Below are 16,795 nucleotides of genomic sequence, written 5' to 3' on the forward strand. Positions count from 1 at the left end.
AACATCCAACGCGGGCCCATCAGGATGAGGTGGCTGGCACTTGGGGGGACACACCACATCGGTCGCTGAGAATGGGGTTTCTGCATATGTGTGATATATATATGTAATAAAGCTGTGGCCCACTCCACTTATACATAAAATTTGTTTGTTCGTAATTATGTTAAGGTTACACGTGGGCCAGGTGGAGGTGAGGAGTGTTTTGTGTGAGGATAATATGGCTGGTCTGCGAGCCGGCTAGCTGCTTAATCCAGCAGGATATTGACCGGCCGTGTGTGCTTTAGTTCCCTCCCCCTTACCCCTCCACTGACTTAGTGTTTGTTTGGTCAGTGGCAGTGAGGGGGTGGGGCCTCCCTCTGGCATATTCAGACCAACACTGGACGGGATGCCCTCTTGGATCCCTGCCAGCACTGAAGCAGGAAGCATCCCTCCCACCCACCCTACTTTTTTCTTGAACTGTAAAAATTATGACTTTGTTTTTCATGTGTTGTGATATAATGTAACATGATTGTGTTATTGTTTGTATCAGGTGTCACAGCGCTATATGGCAGGACTTTGGCCTCTTTATCAGCAATGAAGAGGACGACCGAAGTGTCACCCGTAGGAAAATCCAATGGGTGCCCACCAACATCACGCACTGCCACCTACACATTCCTAACCAGGCAGTACTGTACAGTACTCTGTATGCTACCCAGTACAGATGCATGTATTCTATTGTCTCTGGAAACAGCCATATCACCCTGTACAGCACTTCAGTAACATGACTGACTGAGAGCCACCCAGTTTTTCTAGATCTCATAATTATACAATGATCCAGGGGCCTGGAAAAGCTGGGTGATGATATGTTCCTGCTGCAACAATCAGCCACAATTGCAATATGGTCACATTTGTGCTCATGTGCCTGTTGTTCTGGTCTGTCACAGGACCAGAATAATGGACCCACAGAATGCTAAAGCATAGGACACCAACGTTGCCCGACTGACCCTATTGACTATAATGGGATCCATCAGGTGTCCGTTCTTTAAACTAAAATACTCGGATGAAAAAGTTGGACTTGCAGCTCTTTTTCGTGTTGCGATTTTGGCAGTCACTGCAACAGAGTCTCCAATGCAGATAACCCTACTTTTGGCTAGGACCGTGATGGCGAACCTATGGCACAGGTGCCAGAGGTGGCACTCAGAGCCCTCTCTTTGGGCACCCATCCATGGAACAGATTATACTGTGTGGGGGCCACCGTGGAGCAAATTGTACTGTGTGGGGACCACTGTGCAGGAGATTATAATGTGTGGGGGCCACTGTGGAGCTGATTGCCCTGGGGGGGTCACTGTGAAGCAGATTGGACTGTGTGAGGGTCACAGTGGAGCAGAAAGCTCTATAAAGCCTCATTGGTATGACTATATTTAGCAGGTCTGTAATTGTGTGCAATTGTGAATCTGCACATTATTAAGGTTAAATTGCCGAGCTGGCACTTTGTGATAAATTAGTGGGTTTTGGGTTGCAGTTTAGGCACTTGGTCTCTAAAAGGTTCTCCATCACTGGGCTAGGGCAACATGGCAACTTAGGGCCAGTTCGCACGGACTTTACAGGTGCGCATTCTGGCAAGTATACATGTGTCAGAATGCGTGCGCTCAAAACAAATCCCATTCATTTCAATGGGTCGTTACGGGCGTATAACACGTGTAATTTTGCGCGTGCAACAACGGACTTAAAAGAAGATGATATGAATTTAACCTAGCAAGATAACAAGCTGCAGATTCATGAACCCATGCCTCCATACCTGGAACGGACTTGTCGTTTTGGGGGTATTAAGAAATATTATTTCTTTGGACCTCCCTAAACAACATTTTAGGCCATGCCCCTTCTTTCAAATCATAAAAACCCTTTACTGGCCCCCCACTATATAACACCCCCTTTACTGACCCACATTTTGGATTCCACACAGAATACTGGCCCCTTTTTTTGGCTCCCATGCAGTATATTGTCCAAGTTTTGTCGCTCATTCAGTGACATTGGCTGCTGTTGGATTATTCCAACAGGTAGCAGACAATATTTACTCACCAATCCCTGCTTCTGTCAAGACCTTCTCACCCTATGTCTGGATTCTGAGCAATTTCAGAACGTGACATTGTTCAGTATCTGGACATGGCGTGCAGTGCACCCTGGATACTGAAGTGCAGGCAGGTTAAGACAGGAGCAAGAACTGCATAGTATAAGCCGCTACCTTTTATAATAGTACAATAGTCAGCATCCAGTATTTTTTATAAACCATAACAGCTTTAGCCCGCCCCCCCCCTTCCCCCCCCTTCCCCCCCCTTCCCCCTTCCCCCTTCCCCCTTCCCCCTTCCCCCTTCCCCCTGATATCCAGGCCTTCCAAAATCATGTGGATTATATCATGGCCAAATTGGCCCCAGGATGGTGCTAGCTCTGATGCATGTTTTGGCAAAACCTTCTTCTAGATGTTATATGTGCACTTACCGTAGCTATAATTTGCTTTATTTTTGGATATAATGTAGTGTGATTTACAAGATGGTGCACAGGAAGGAAGGATACTGGTTACCCAGACTCTGCACATAGGTATCATATCAGTCACCCAAAGTATATGCAAATAAACTGAGTAATTTCTCAAATAATCTGGTTGAGACGCAAATGAGTATATGTTTGAAGTAAAATTAGTGTTTTCTGCCAAACCAATGTAAGCCGGGGGCCCTCTGACTAAGGGCCCGTTCACACGGAGTAAACGTGTGCATATTTTGGCAAAATACGGGTGCATTCACATTGAGTATACAAATGAACATAAAACACGTTCAGAATCAGCGCGTACAAAGCAGATCCCATTCATTTCTATGGGACCCGGCATACGAACACTCCCCATTGAAATGAATGGGCTGCTTTTTTCCCTATTGGTTTCAATATGATACGCGCGTATCACATTGAAACCAATAGGGAAAAAAGCAGCCCATTCATTTCTATGGGGAGTGCTCGTATGCCGGGTCCCATAGAAATGAATGGGATCTGCTTTGTACGCGCTGATTCTGAACGTGTTTTATGTTCAGAATAAGCTGGCATTTACTCCGTGTGAATGAGCCCTTATACGCCGCTGATTCTGAACGTGTTTTACGTTCAGAATAAGCTGGCGTTTACTCCGTGTGAATGAGCCTTTAGGGTGCATTCACACTACGTATACGGCAGCTTATTCTGAACGTAAAACACATTCAGAATAAGCGGTGTATAAAGCAGTTCCCATTCATTTCTATGGGAGCCAGCATACGAGCGCTCCCCATAGAAATAAATGGGCTGCTTTTTTTCACTACGAGCAGTCCCATTGAAGTGAATGGGAAGTGCCCGCTTGTACGGCTAGCTCTGCTCATGCTGAGCCGTACACGCCAGCACTTCCCATTCACTTCAATGGGAGCGCTCGTAGTGAAAAAAGCAGCCCATTAATTTCTATGGGGAGCGCTCGTATGCCGGCTCCCATAGAAATGAATGGAACTGCTTTATACGCCGCTTATTCTGAACGTGTGTTACATTCAGAATAAGCTGCCGTATACGTAGTGTGAATGCACCCTTAAGGTGTAAAAAAATACACGTGTAAAAATAAGACTCCCATTGACTTCAAGGACATTTTACACATGTATTTTGATGTGTATTTTTTTTTTTTTTAAATGTAGATTGTGAGCCCCACATAGAGCTCACAATGTACATTTTTCCCTATCAGTATGTCTTTTTGGAATATGGGATGGAAATCCATGCAAACACGGGGAGAACATACAAACTCCTTGCAGATGGTTTTATGCCTTTGGTGGGATTTGAACACCAGGACCCAGCGCTGCAAGGCTGCAGCGCTAACCACTGAGCCACCGTGTGGCCCCTTATTTTGATGTGTATTTTAATGTGTATTTTGACGTGCATTTTGACGTGTTTTTTTACACGTGTAAAAAAATGTCAATGAAGTCAATGGTAGTCTTATTTTTACACGTGTATTTTTTACACGTGTATTTTGACAAAATACACGTGCGTTTACTCCGTGTGAACGCACTGGGGGATTCACATGTTCACCTGTAGGCCAGTCCAAGTTGCATACTCATATCCTTATGTCTCTTGATGTAATCCCAGACATATTTGATGATGTTGAGATCAGGTGTCTGCGGGGCCACATCATTACTTCCAAGACCCCAAAGGGCGGTTACATCAAATATTAATTTGATATATATATATATATATATATATATATATATATATATATATATTGTTAATTGTCAAAAATAAAATATTAACACTTCTATTGAAAGGCTATCTATCCTTAAACATAATGTATTAAGCACACTCCATATGCAATGTCATTGGCACAAAGACACTGCTGTACATGGAGATCAATAATTATCATTGTTAGTTTTCCCAAATGCTAGTGGATTTACATAAGAGAGTTTGTCTAGTTCCTCCCCCAAAATATAGTCCTTCTGGTTTGTGAGCTATAATTAAAGTTGGTATTATCAAGTCTACAATTACCGATCCTTCACATGATCGAAACGAAAATTGCAGATTGAAAGCCTTCTTGTCAGCTTCTGGGTGCAGGTGCAGCTTTGCATTTAACCCTTGAAGTCCTGAAATTCTCATACAATCAAAATGTCATCATCATAGTAAAGACAATAGTTTATTGTCTGCACAGAATTTATTTCAAAATTTCTCTGCTTCCGAGCTAATACAGATTTGAGAAACATGATGCTCTGCTGAGGAATTTTCGCCTTGGATTGGCAATACAATTGCTGAATTCAGAAGATGAAATGACTTTGCAATATCATACATACTGGTGTTAGGGCCAGTGTTCAGGGAGTAGTTTCATACAGAGTAAGTTAGTGTTAGTTGTTCATTAATCATCCTGCCTTTTTTTTTTTTTTTTTTTTTTTTTTTGCAAGACTGTCACCACCACTGACTCCTTAAACCATCATACAGTTGTTTTCTCAATGTGACTTGTTGTCTTATGGGGAGTACCGGTACTCATTTTTTTGCATTACCTGTTATCTCCTGTGTTGGAGGTATGCGAGCACTGGATTCTATTTTTAGTACCCAGGAGGTGACTGCTACAGGTGATGTCCAGGTCTGATATGTAATACATAGATTACAGTAGAGTACAAGTGTATTTCTATAATAGATGACTAAAGTAGAGTACAAGTGTATTTCTATTACTAGAAGATTACTAAGGGATTGTTTGATTTAGAAAAAAACATTTTCCTATTAGGGAATTCTGAGTTAATAAAAAAAAGATCTCATTCATAGAGCTGATTTTTTTTTTATCATTTGGGACCATTCTAACCAAAAGGGAGTACCTAAAGTGGATAACCCATTTAATTTCCTAACTAACTGAATAGGAAGTTATCATGGATTTAAAGTACAGGTTAAAAATAAATGATGATTTTACTTTCAACTTAATTCAACATGCACTGTCTACCAATAAGTATTTGGACACCTGTAGTAGAATACAAAAACAACATTTATTCATATACAATAGTTGGTAGACCCCAGCAGATGCTTCCTTATGGATGGTATTGATTGACACAATTCTCCCGGATGCCTGTTGAAACTCCTGTTGTATGTTAGCCATCGGTTGTGTGCGGTTTCTCTGGCCAGCACTCATCGATTTCTATCTCCCAGTTTCGGGGGTTTACCGACTCGGTGCACAATCCGACAATCACCGTTCACCTTCCACTTCGTAATCACTTAGGCCACTGTCGATTTTGGGTAATTCAGTTTGCTTGCTATGTCCCTTAAGGATCAACCATTTCTGTGGTACCCCACAATTACCCCTTTCTCAAAATCAGACAACTCTGCACTTCGTGGCATGCAACTAATGCCAATGCTGTTTCCTATTTAAGGGGCGGAAGGCGTGACATACATCACGACCGCAGATATCTTAATTTGCATGGGTGTCCAAATACTTATTGGTAGACAGTGTATATGTACTATAGTAAATGTGCATTTCTATGCGGTTTGCTGCTTCTTCTTAGTCTCTGAGTTCTCTGTGTCACATTGATAAAAATTGTAAAAGGAGTGAATGTAAAGCTTTAGATTTCATTATTGCAGAAAATAGTGGACAAATGTTATAATTCCAGTGTCATATCATAAAACTGTGATCTACAGGGAAGCAGCCCCTGGAAACCCAATGATTCCACAAATCGTATTGAAGCCACACGTTGTGGAAAATCTGCGTTTTTCATTTCAGATTTTGCTGCGTTTCTTTCGATCCACAGCCAAGAGTGGCTTCAAAAGGAATAGGAGATACAAAAGGAAACAATTAATACTTCCCTCTCCTGGTTAGGTTAAGTGCACATCTGGATTGTTGGAGATTCCACCCCTGAAACCGTCAGAGGAATTTCTCTCCACCACTTTTAGCTGACACTGCAGTGGGTAGCCACTGATTTTAGTGGTCATTTAGGCGCAGATGAGAACCTAGCCTAAGCCTGGGGCCCTACGTGGTTGTTAGGATTGGGTCCCGCAGGTTGCTATTATAGCGCACAGCGCCACCTGCGGGTCAGTCTAACCGTCCAGCATTCACCTTACTGAGCATGCTCAGACCTTTTGGAGCCGCTCACAAGCTAAGTGCCATAGTGCTAAGTGAGATAGCCTATGTGTACTGTCTGACTTCATGTATGGCTCCCAGCTGTGTGCGGGAGCATGGGTGTTTGATAACTCCAAGCTGTGTGCAAGAGCATGCAAACTCCCCTGGTAACTCCAAGCTGTGTGCAGGAGAATGTTCTAAACTTCCGTGGTGGCCCCTAGCTGTCGCAGGGGTAAGTGTGTGTGTTTGCTGGCCTAGGGTGAGTGTAAACCCTTGGCAGCAGTTTGTGTTTCACTTGTACTGGTGCACCTGGCCAGTGAGCTAAACTGGCAGGGTTTTAGTTTCACCTATGTTCACATTAAGTATCGCGCTGCAGTGTCTTTGCAGTAGTTCACATTGAGTCCATGCTGCAGTGTTTTTGCAGCTGTTCACATTAAATATCGCACTGCAGTGTTTTTGCAGTAGTTCACATTGATTTTCACGCTGCTGTATCTTTGCAGCAATTCACATTGAGTTCAGACATACAGCCGCCCACCATTGGGCCTGTGGACCTCGCTGTAGTGTTCTACAGCTAAGAGGTTCTGTTGTTTCAAAAAAAATATTTATATATATACACACAGAACCGTAACAGTGGTTTGATGCTTTTTTTTTTTTTAGTCAAATCCGGGAGTGGATTGAGCAGAAAGAGGGCACATAGAAGTGTTTCCTTTATATTTTGCATATTTTGTAGGCACTCCTGGGATAGGCTCAAAAACCACATCAAAATCTGTAATAAAAAATAGCAGTTTTTGCAACATTTTGCAATATTTTTGACACTAGAATTCAGGCATCAGGGATTATTAATCTCCTTTTAATGTCTTTTGTCCACTATAAATGCTTAACATAAGAAGATGATTTAAATATGATCTAGTCAGAGAATTCAATGATACTTTTTGCAATTTCTTTATTAAATCATGTAACAGGAAATAAACACAGATAAAACATTAAAAGTCAAGGCAAAGAGTAGTAGAATACTAAGACCGCAAAAAAGTCATTTTGGAAAAGTCAGTTATGTGCTAAATATACGAGAAGATATATAGAAGACATAGGATTCAGTTCTTCATGCAAATGCCCATCAGACTTAATTCCTAATGATAAAACATATGACGTATATACTATTTAGATTAATGGGTTATACAGTTACACCACTTCCACACAGTAGTATTTGGGTCAGTATTTTGCACCCATACTTGTAAGCCAAGACAGGAATAATAGGAATAATAGTATAATAGAAAGACTTAGATCCATTTCTGATTTTTTTACTTACAAATTCTGGTGCAAATTAATGACTAAAATATAGTCATGTGAAATTGTCCTTAGGGTTAGAATACTGTGTTATAAAGCTGCTCCAGTGCGCCCTGACATAAACCTATCATACGGTATTAGTTTATTAGAAAAATAATAATTCTGTCTACATTTGTTCTGTATTGTGAGACTACAGAGGCTAAACCATAATAATCCTATCAATTCCCTTCTTGTATTATGCAGTCTATGAGACAATAGGATGCCCTGGCTTTACACTACTTAGTATTACATTATCATTCCTAAAGCCCGTTATAGTTAAATAGCAACATGAGTTTACCATTATTCTATATACCCCCTGTTGTCTGAACTAAGCTAAGAAAGATATATATTGATCCTTGTTTCATATTTCTGCTCATTTTCGAGTTTCTCAGTCTGAATTCAGATGATCCATTTCTCTAAAATAGAAAATGAGAAGAAGTTATTAAAACTACATGTTAACACAAAAAATTGGGGGCTCAATGTAACATCAGTTGGGAGGGATCAGAACCAATGTCACAAAATATTATTTCACTGAAATAGTAGTTGAGGCTTGGAACAAACTTCCAGCACAAGTGGTTGGGAAATCTACAGCATGTGAATTTAGCCATGCCTGGGATAAACACAGGTCTATACTAAGATAAAATGGTAACACTATATGGCAGACTAGATGGATCATGTGGTCTTTTTCTGCCATCTATCTTGTATGTAAGAGGAATACAAGTTTGCCTTATACAACACATCAATCAAATCGTAGACAGCTGGATAAATACACATCTGTTTAATAAAACAGGACTTGTACATGAAATATCCAGAGCTAATGTGATTTGTGAAATAACTGATGTTGCTCTTCTACTCATTTGTTCACTGCTGACAAATATGTCAGAGATTTTTCATGCCATCAATCTCTTGCACCACATTGCATGGTCCAATAATGTGACCTAGTTTCTGTTTTTTGTAGCTGGATATGTGACCAATGTGACTAGCCCTTTGGAGGCCAAATTGTACAGATCTGTATAGCTAATTTCTATATTTAAAACTTGAACTGCAGACTACTGTGCCTTGTGCTACATCTGGGCTTTTACAAGCTCACACACTCAAACCAATAGAAGTCATTAATAGACCTTGTTTTCCACCATACTTACTCAGATGTAATATAATGTAACACAAGAACTGCCTATGCTCATACACACAATTTATGTACATGCTGCATAAACAGCCACTTTACATGTATGGAATAGTTTTTGAGTGTGAATATACTCTTAAAGTCCTATAAGACTGCTGATCCTCAGGTGGAAGCGCTGATTGACAATTAACACCTTGATGGGCGCTTGTTTGCACTGATCTGATGAAAGGGACAATTACTACCTGATAAGTGTCTTCCTATTAAGGCCCTTTAGTCTTCAATGAAAATCAACTGAAGGCATTTCAGTACTTTTTTTGGTTTCCCCAGTGATGAAAAAGCTTCAGGATTTCTTCAGAAAATCAGATGATGTCAGCTGAACCTGCCAATTTCCACAGGTTTCAACCACCATCTTATGTATATGCGGTCTCCCGACCTGACACTCCCTAATGACAAAACTTGGGGGAGATAAAAATCAGGCAATTGGATTTTAATTGTTCTATACTTTTCTTCTCGAGGAGATACTATAATTCACTGCACAGATTTGCACTGGCACTCTCCCCTCTCCTTCTCAGTACAAATGCCCTGCTTGAGCCTTGTCCTCATATGTATAGGGAAGTTGGGCAAGACAGCTGCTCAGCCAACAGTTATCTTATATATGAGCAGCCAGCCAGATTCCACAAGCCTTTGAATTAAGTGGCAGTGGAAGGCATATCCTGGCTTATAAATTAAGGTAGATGCAGTGCGCTCTGCCAGGTTGCTATATGACTTGCAGGACATAATGGAAATGTACTCTAAGGGTATTTTTACACAGCAAAAACTCAGCCATGTACAGTCATAGTCATAAGTTTTAGCATCCCTAAAAAATATTTCTCCCAGAAAATTATTGCAATTACACGTTTTGTTATACACATGTTTATTTCCTTTTTTTTGTATTGGAGCAAATATAAAACACTGAGAAAAAAAAGCCAAAATGATATAATTTCATGCAAAACTTAAAAAATGGGCCGGACAAAATTACCGTCACCCTCAACTTATTTGGAGAAAATATAAAACCATCACCAAGCTTCTTACACCTCTCAACTGGACTACTCTTCTTTTGCAAACTGCTGAAGGTCTTTAATATTTGAAGGGTGGCTTCTAGAGATGAGCGAGTACTGTTCGGATCAGCCAATCCGAACAGCACGCTTGCATAGAAATGAATGGATGTAGCCGGCACGCGGGGGGTTAAGCGGCCGGCCGCCGTCAAAGCTGAAGTACCAGGTGCATCCATTCATTTCTATGGAGCGTGCTGTTCGGATCGGCTGATCCGAACAGTACTCGCTCATCTCTAGTGGCTTCCCCAACAGCAATTTTGAGATCTCTCAGGTGTTCAATGGGATTTAGATGCTTTGTAGAATGATGTGCTTTACCAAAAAGCTCTATCTTGGTCTCTTCTGTCCACAAGATGTTTTCCCAGAAGAATTTTGGCTTACTCATGTAGATTTTGGCAAACTGCAGTCTAGCTTTTTTACATCTGTGTCAGCAGTGGGTAGCTCGTGGGTATCCTGCCATAGCGTTTAATTTCATTCAAACTTCGAAGACACTGATGTATCCTGAGCCTGCAGGACAGCTTTAATTTCTTTAAAACTTTAATGTGGCTTCTTATCCCCCATCCTGACTATCTTTTCATCATTTTTTCTCTTTTGTCCACATCCAGGGAGATTAGCTACAGTGCCATGGGTTGTAAGCTACTTGATTATGTTGCGCACTATGGACAACGGAATGCCAAGATCTCTGGAGATGGATGGAGATTGTTGACGTGTTTCCACAATTTTGGTTCTCATGTCCTCAGACAATTTTCTTCTTCTCTTTCTGTTCTCCATGCTTAGTGTGGCACATACAATACAAAGATTGAGTCATCTTCTTTCTTTATTACCTGGTGTCAGGTGTGATTTTTATATTGCCCACACCTGTTACTTGCCACAGGTGAGCTTGAATGACTTTGCTTGAAACAAAGTTGTTTGCCCACAATTTTGAAAAAGGTTCCAACAATTTTGTCTTGCCCATTTTTGGAGTTGTGTGATATGTCCAATTTGCCTTTTTTTCAAATTTTTTTGTGTTGTTCCCATACACACATTGTAAATAAACATGTGTATAACAAACTGTAATTGCAATAATTTTCTGGGAGAAATACTTTAATCTCTGGAAATATTTCAGGGGTGCCAACAAATATGTATTTGTCTGTATTTTTTTAAGTGGCACAAACCCAAGGCCAAAAAACAATTCATAGTTTTGAATTGCCAAATTGCAAGATTGTGGCTACGGTTTCCTGCTGCACATGACCGCTGAGGCCATTCAACCAAGCAGCCTAAAGAAAGGACTTGGGACATTATTACCCACCCTGCATCCTTTCCTTAGGCCCCTGATTGGCCTCAGTGGTCACGTGCGACGGGGACTTCCACCAAAACAAGATCCTGGAACAGCAGGACCCGTCTTTGGTGGGAGTCACAGGAGAACTGGAGACAGGTGAGTATGAGTTATTTGTTTCACCTTCTCCAGCCCCCTTGGAAAAAAAAAATGCTTATGCTGGACAACCCCTTTAAGTCTGCTTGAAAAAGAAACATCTGATTTAATTGAAATGGGACTTAGTAAGGATTCCTTGTAAGTAAGCTCTATGTGAATATAACATATGTGAGACATTTATTTGAATAAAATATCAAGAGTGTACAGTGCTCTACTTTCCCCAATAGTTTCTAATCAGACACTAAATGGATCAGTGGAGCATATGTATGACCGATGCTCCAAATCAAATGCCTCCAAAACTGGGAGCTCAGGACCCACGGAGACCCTCACCAATCATTACCGATACTGTATATAGGTGACAAATTATTCGTCATGGGACAATGCTTTTAACATATTAGCTAGGAGTTTTTTTTTCTGTATGTACATACCTCTTGCATTAAAATAGCAAGGCTCACAATGGATAGTTTGCTTATAGATCCACATACTGTCTCCAGCCTTAAGATTTCCCAAGGACCCAGAACATGCCTCACACTAGAGTTAAAAAAAAAAAAAGGTTATTGTTTCACAGGAAACGTTCAGGAAACATTGTTGTTATGAGATTTGTGCTTAATGTGCTAGATTCTGCAAAAAAAAACAATATTTTATGACAAACACTAACAACAACAGGGACAAAATGCAAACCAACTAAACAGATTAAACTCCACGTAAAATCTTCTGAGTTTAGTGGTGGTGCCCAGCTCAAGTAAACAATAGAGATGAGCGAACACTAAAATGTTCGAGGTTCGAAATTCGATTCGAACAGCCGCTCACTGTTCGAGTGTTCGAATGGGTTTCGAACCCCATTATAGTCTATGGGGAACATAAACTCGTTAAGGGGGAAACCCAAATTCGTGTCTGGAGGGTCACCAAGTCCACTATGACACCCCAGGAAATGATACCAACACCCTGGAATGACACTGGGACAGCAGGGGAAGCATGTCTGGGGGCATAAAAGTCACTTTATTTCATGGAAATCCCTGTCAGTTTGCGATTTTCGCAAGCTAACTTTTCCCCATAGAAATGCATTGGCCAGTGCTGATTGGCCAGAGTACGGAACTCGACCAATCAGCGCTGGCTCTGCTGGAGGAGGCGGAGTCTAAGATCGCTCCACACCAGTCTCCATTCAGGTCCGACCTTAGACTCCGCCTCCTCCAGCAGAGCCAGCGCTGATTGGCCAGAGTACGGAATTCGGCCAATCAGCACTGGCTAATGCATTGTATTGGCGTGATGAAGCAGTGCTGAATGTGTGTGCTTAGCACACACATTCAGCTCTACTTCATCAGGCTAATAGAATACATTGGCCAATCAGCGCTGGCCAATGCATTCTATTAGCTTGATGAAGCAGAGTGTGCACAAGGGTTCAAGCGCACCCTCGGCTCTGATGTAGCAGAGCTGAGGGTGCACAAGGGTTCAAGTGCACCCTCGGCTCTCCTACATCAGAGCCGAGGGTGCGCTTGAACCCTTGTGCAGCCTCGGCTCTGCTACATCAGAGCCGAGGGTGCGCTTGAACCCTTGTGCACACTCTGCTTCATCAAGCTAATAGAATGCATTGGCCAGCACTGATTGGCCAGAGTACGGAATTCGGCCAATCAGCGCTGGCCAATGCATCCCTATGGGAAAAAGTTTATCTCACAAAAATCACAATTACACACCCGATAGAGCCCCAAAAAGTTATTTTTAATAACATTCCCCCCTAAATAAAGGTTATCCCTAGCTATCCCTGCCTGTACATCTATCCCTGTCTCATAGTCACAAAGTTCACATTCTCATATGACCCGGATTTGAAATCCACTATTCGTCTAAAATGGAGGTCACCTGATTTCGGCAGCCAATGACTTTTTCCAATTTTTTTCAATGCCCCCGGTGTCGTAGTTCCTGTCCCACCTCCCCTGCGCTGTTATTGGTGCAAAAAAGGCGCCAGGGAAGGTGGGAGGGGAATCGAATTTTGGCGCACTTTACCACGCGGTGTTCGATTCGATTCGAACATGGCGAACACCCTGATATCCGATCGAACATGTGTTCGATAGAACACTGTTCGCTCATCTCTAGTAAACAAGAAATAAGAACTCCACACTCCAGTGTCATTAAGTTTCTTTATTATGATAGCAATCCAAAACATCTATGACGTTTTGATTTTAGAGATCTTTATCAGGCATCTTGCTTTCTATAATAAAAAATCTTAAAGATAATTTACAGTAGCGAAGTGTGGGGTACTTGTTTCTTTCAATGCAAACAAAGCTACACTGCCGTACAATAACCTTCTACATATAACACAATTAGTGCCCATGAAAAGATCCATTCTGGACTGTCGATACTGATCCTGCATACAAAGAAGCATTCTACTATCACCCTCAGTCATCACATTACATCAGAGGATAAGCTTTAGATTTATTCAGTATATCCCACAAATATACACAGAAACATCTAATACTGCTCTGTCTAGCAGCCAGCTAAATATGAATTAGTAACATATTATAATTAATTTGTTTTGTTGTTATTGTTATGAAGTTTGCTATTACTTATAAGTCAGTATCCTATATAATATATATAATAATTCTCATAACGTCACTCCAATGAGTTGTAGACACCATCTTGGGTTTACAACAGCTTGTTCTCTGTCAATGACCTGTTCAGAAAATTAAAGATTATATAAATTACGTTATATTGTGGGTGTCATGGTGAGTGATTTACCTACCTTGAAGCATGTTGCATGGCAGCAAATGTTTAAATCCTTCAGAATCATTTTGGCATCAATACCAAGAGGTTTGCGACAGTAAGTACAAATATCCTTCTCCATGACAGAGCTGAGAAATGAAAAAAATAGACACATATAATTATAGTGAGATGGCTAAACCGAAAAATGTATATGCCAGAGCAATAAACTTGACTTTCTAGAAGGCTGAGTATTGTGACCTGGAGTAAAATGATAATGTATGGACATAAGGATTTACCACAAATTGTCGCGTGATGAGAAGATTATTAGTTTTACTAGGTTTATGTTATAGATTAAGAATGACTGCCACTCCTTGTATACTGTACTTAGTATGTTTGTATCATAATGGCAACTGGAACTTACTGATCAGATGTAGAGTAAACAGTTTTAATGGAGTTTGATATAATGTTCTGTCCATATGTACTAGAGGAGGATTTCCTGCAAAAAGAAATGGTTCATTTTGTAATAGATGTCAATGGTATTCATGTTATGGTATTCATAATTACAGACTTAGGGATCCATAGAGTGTATAAGACACTATAGTACAACATAGACTGTAGGCTTTTATTCCACCCATACACAGCAGAAAAAATCTGCAGTAGAAAAGCTGAAAAGACGCTTGCATTATTTAAAACCACAGTATGTCAAGGGGCCACACAGTGGCTCAGTGGTTAGCACTGCAGCCTTGCAGCGCTGGAGTCCTGGTGTTCAAATCCCGCCAAGGGCAAAAAAACATCTGCAAGGAGATTGTATGTTCTCTCCGTGTTTGCATGGATTTCCATCCCATATTCCAAAGACATACTGATAGGGAAAAATTTACATTGTGAGCCCTATGTGGGGCTCACAATCTACAAATAAAAAAAACACAGTATGTCAATTATACCTACAGAAATGCTGCCATTTTCCATAGAGGTATAATAGGGGCAGAAAGTCCGCAGTGAAAAACGCTGGAGAAAAATGCACAAATGTGTTTCCGCTGTGTTCTTTTCTTCAGCATTTTTCTGCTCTCATCTCGCTAACCTAAAGGGATTTTCTGGGTTGCAGATATTGACAACCCATCTTTAGTATATGTCATAAATATCAGACTGATTGAGGTCCGACACATGGCACGTCCATCTGATCAGACCTTGGCAGAAAATTATTGTCTGCAAAAGTTTGCTGTTTAACTGGTACCCATTATTTTCTCAGAGATTAGGTCCAATACAGGGGACATACAATTCTAGGATTCACTGCTGATATTTAAAAGGATTTTCCAATGAACACAACCATATTTAAATTTTTAGACGATTAAAAGTTATTTATTTTTACATATATAAATTAACAATGTTATAGAGTTTTAAAGATTTTCTCTAACCATCTGATGCTATGTTCACATTTATGTCCAGGTGTCCATTTTCTAGTCCATTGGAAAACCAGAACAATAGACATATGGACCACCAAAACAGCAGACACCAACGTTGCCTGACGGACCCCATTCACTATAATTCTTTTAAAATAAGCCTGCATGACGAAAATGTTAAACTTGCAGTACTTTTTTATCTGCCAATTTTTGACAGCCACTGCAACAGTGTTTTTGTTTGGATGTGAACCCAGTCTTAGTGGTAATAGTTAGAGATGAGTGAGTAGTATTCGATCGAGTAGGTATTCGATCGAATATTACGGTATTCGAAATACTCGTACTCGATCGATTACCACTCGCTATTCGAATGTAAAAGTTCGATGCAGAACCAGCATTGATTGGCCGAATGCTATACAGTCGGCCAATCAATGCTGGTTCTTCTTCTACCTTTAGAAGTCTTCTCCATGCAGCTTCCCCGCGGCGTCTTCCGGCTCTGAATTCACTCTGCCAGGCATCGGGCCTGGGCAGAGCAGACTGCGCATGCCCGCACTACATTTTCTTGTAGTGCGAGCATGCGCAGTCGGCTCTACCCAGGCCCGATGCCTGGCAGAGTGAATTCAGAGCCGGAAGATGCCGCGGGGACACTGCACGGAGAAGACTTCTCAGAGGATCCAGCCCGACCCTCACCCGTGGACTTGGTAAGTGTAATTTGATTGAACGTTGCCTACCCCTGAAACAAGCATTTTCTCCCATAGACTATAATGGGATTCGATATTCGATTCAAGTAGTCGAATATTGAGCGGCTACTCAAAACGGATATCGAATATCGAACATTTTACTGTTCGCTCATCTCTAGTAATAGTGCTTTGTCTTGATATGTTCCTAATGGATATGACCATGAATGCAGGAACTTTATCGTCTAGCACTGGTCAGAAACCCAACCATGATTTCCATATTGTGGCTGGGTTATCTCCTTGTGCATGCACTGAGTCCGCCTGCTTATGTGTTATTACCATGACTGGGTTTCCGAGAAGTGTCAGAACATAGAGAGTTTGTGGATTTAAGAGATCATTAATAAATTTAGAACACTAATATATATAATAAATTTCAGTACCTTGAATCTCCATAAGTTGAATCTGGAAGAGATGAATACCTGAAATATATAGACAAATTAATTTGTTAAATTAAAAAACAAACAAAAAACTC

At 40.9% G+C, this 16,795-nt stretch overlaps 1 protein-coding gene across 1 annotated transcript in view; it reads right to left on the reverse strand.

Moving 5' to 3' along the window:
* Nucleotides 1-7,549: 7,549 nt before the first annotated feature.
* The window catches only part of SCEL (sciellin), a 54,738-nt gene continuing 45,492 nt past the window's right edge, over nucleotides 7,550-16,795 (reverse strand). Inside the window, exons 23-27 of the mRNA XM_075265395.1 lie at nucleotides 16,704-16,742; nucleotides 14,614-14,688; nucleotides 14,233-14,341; nucleotides 11,927-12,029; nucleotides 7,550-8,289 (exon numbers count right to left, since the gene is read on the reverse strand). Coding sequence (XP_075121496.1) covers nucleotides 8,273-8,289; nucleotides 11,927-12,029; nucleotides 14,233-14,341; nucleotides 14,614-14,688; nucleotides 16,704-16,742 — 343 coding nt within the window. The 3' untranslated portion in view covers nucleotides 7,550-8,272. The remainder of the gene's footprint in view (nucleotides 8,290-11,926; nucleotides 12,030-14,232; nucleotides 14,342-14,613; nucleotides 14,689-16,703; nucleotides 16,743-16,795) is intronic.

This window comes from Leptodactylus fuscus, chromosome 2 (assembly GCF_031893055.1).
Source record: "Leptodactylus fuscus isolate aLepFus1 chromosome 2, aLepFus1.hap2, whole genome shotgun sequence".
NCBI lineage: Eukaryota > Metazoa > Chordata > Amphibia > Anura > Leptodactylidae > Leptodactylus > Leptodactylus fuscus.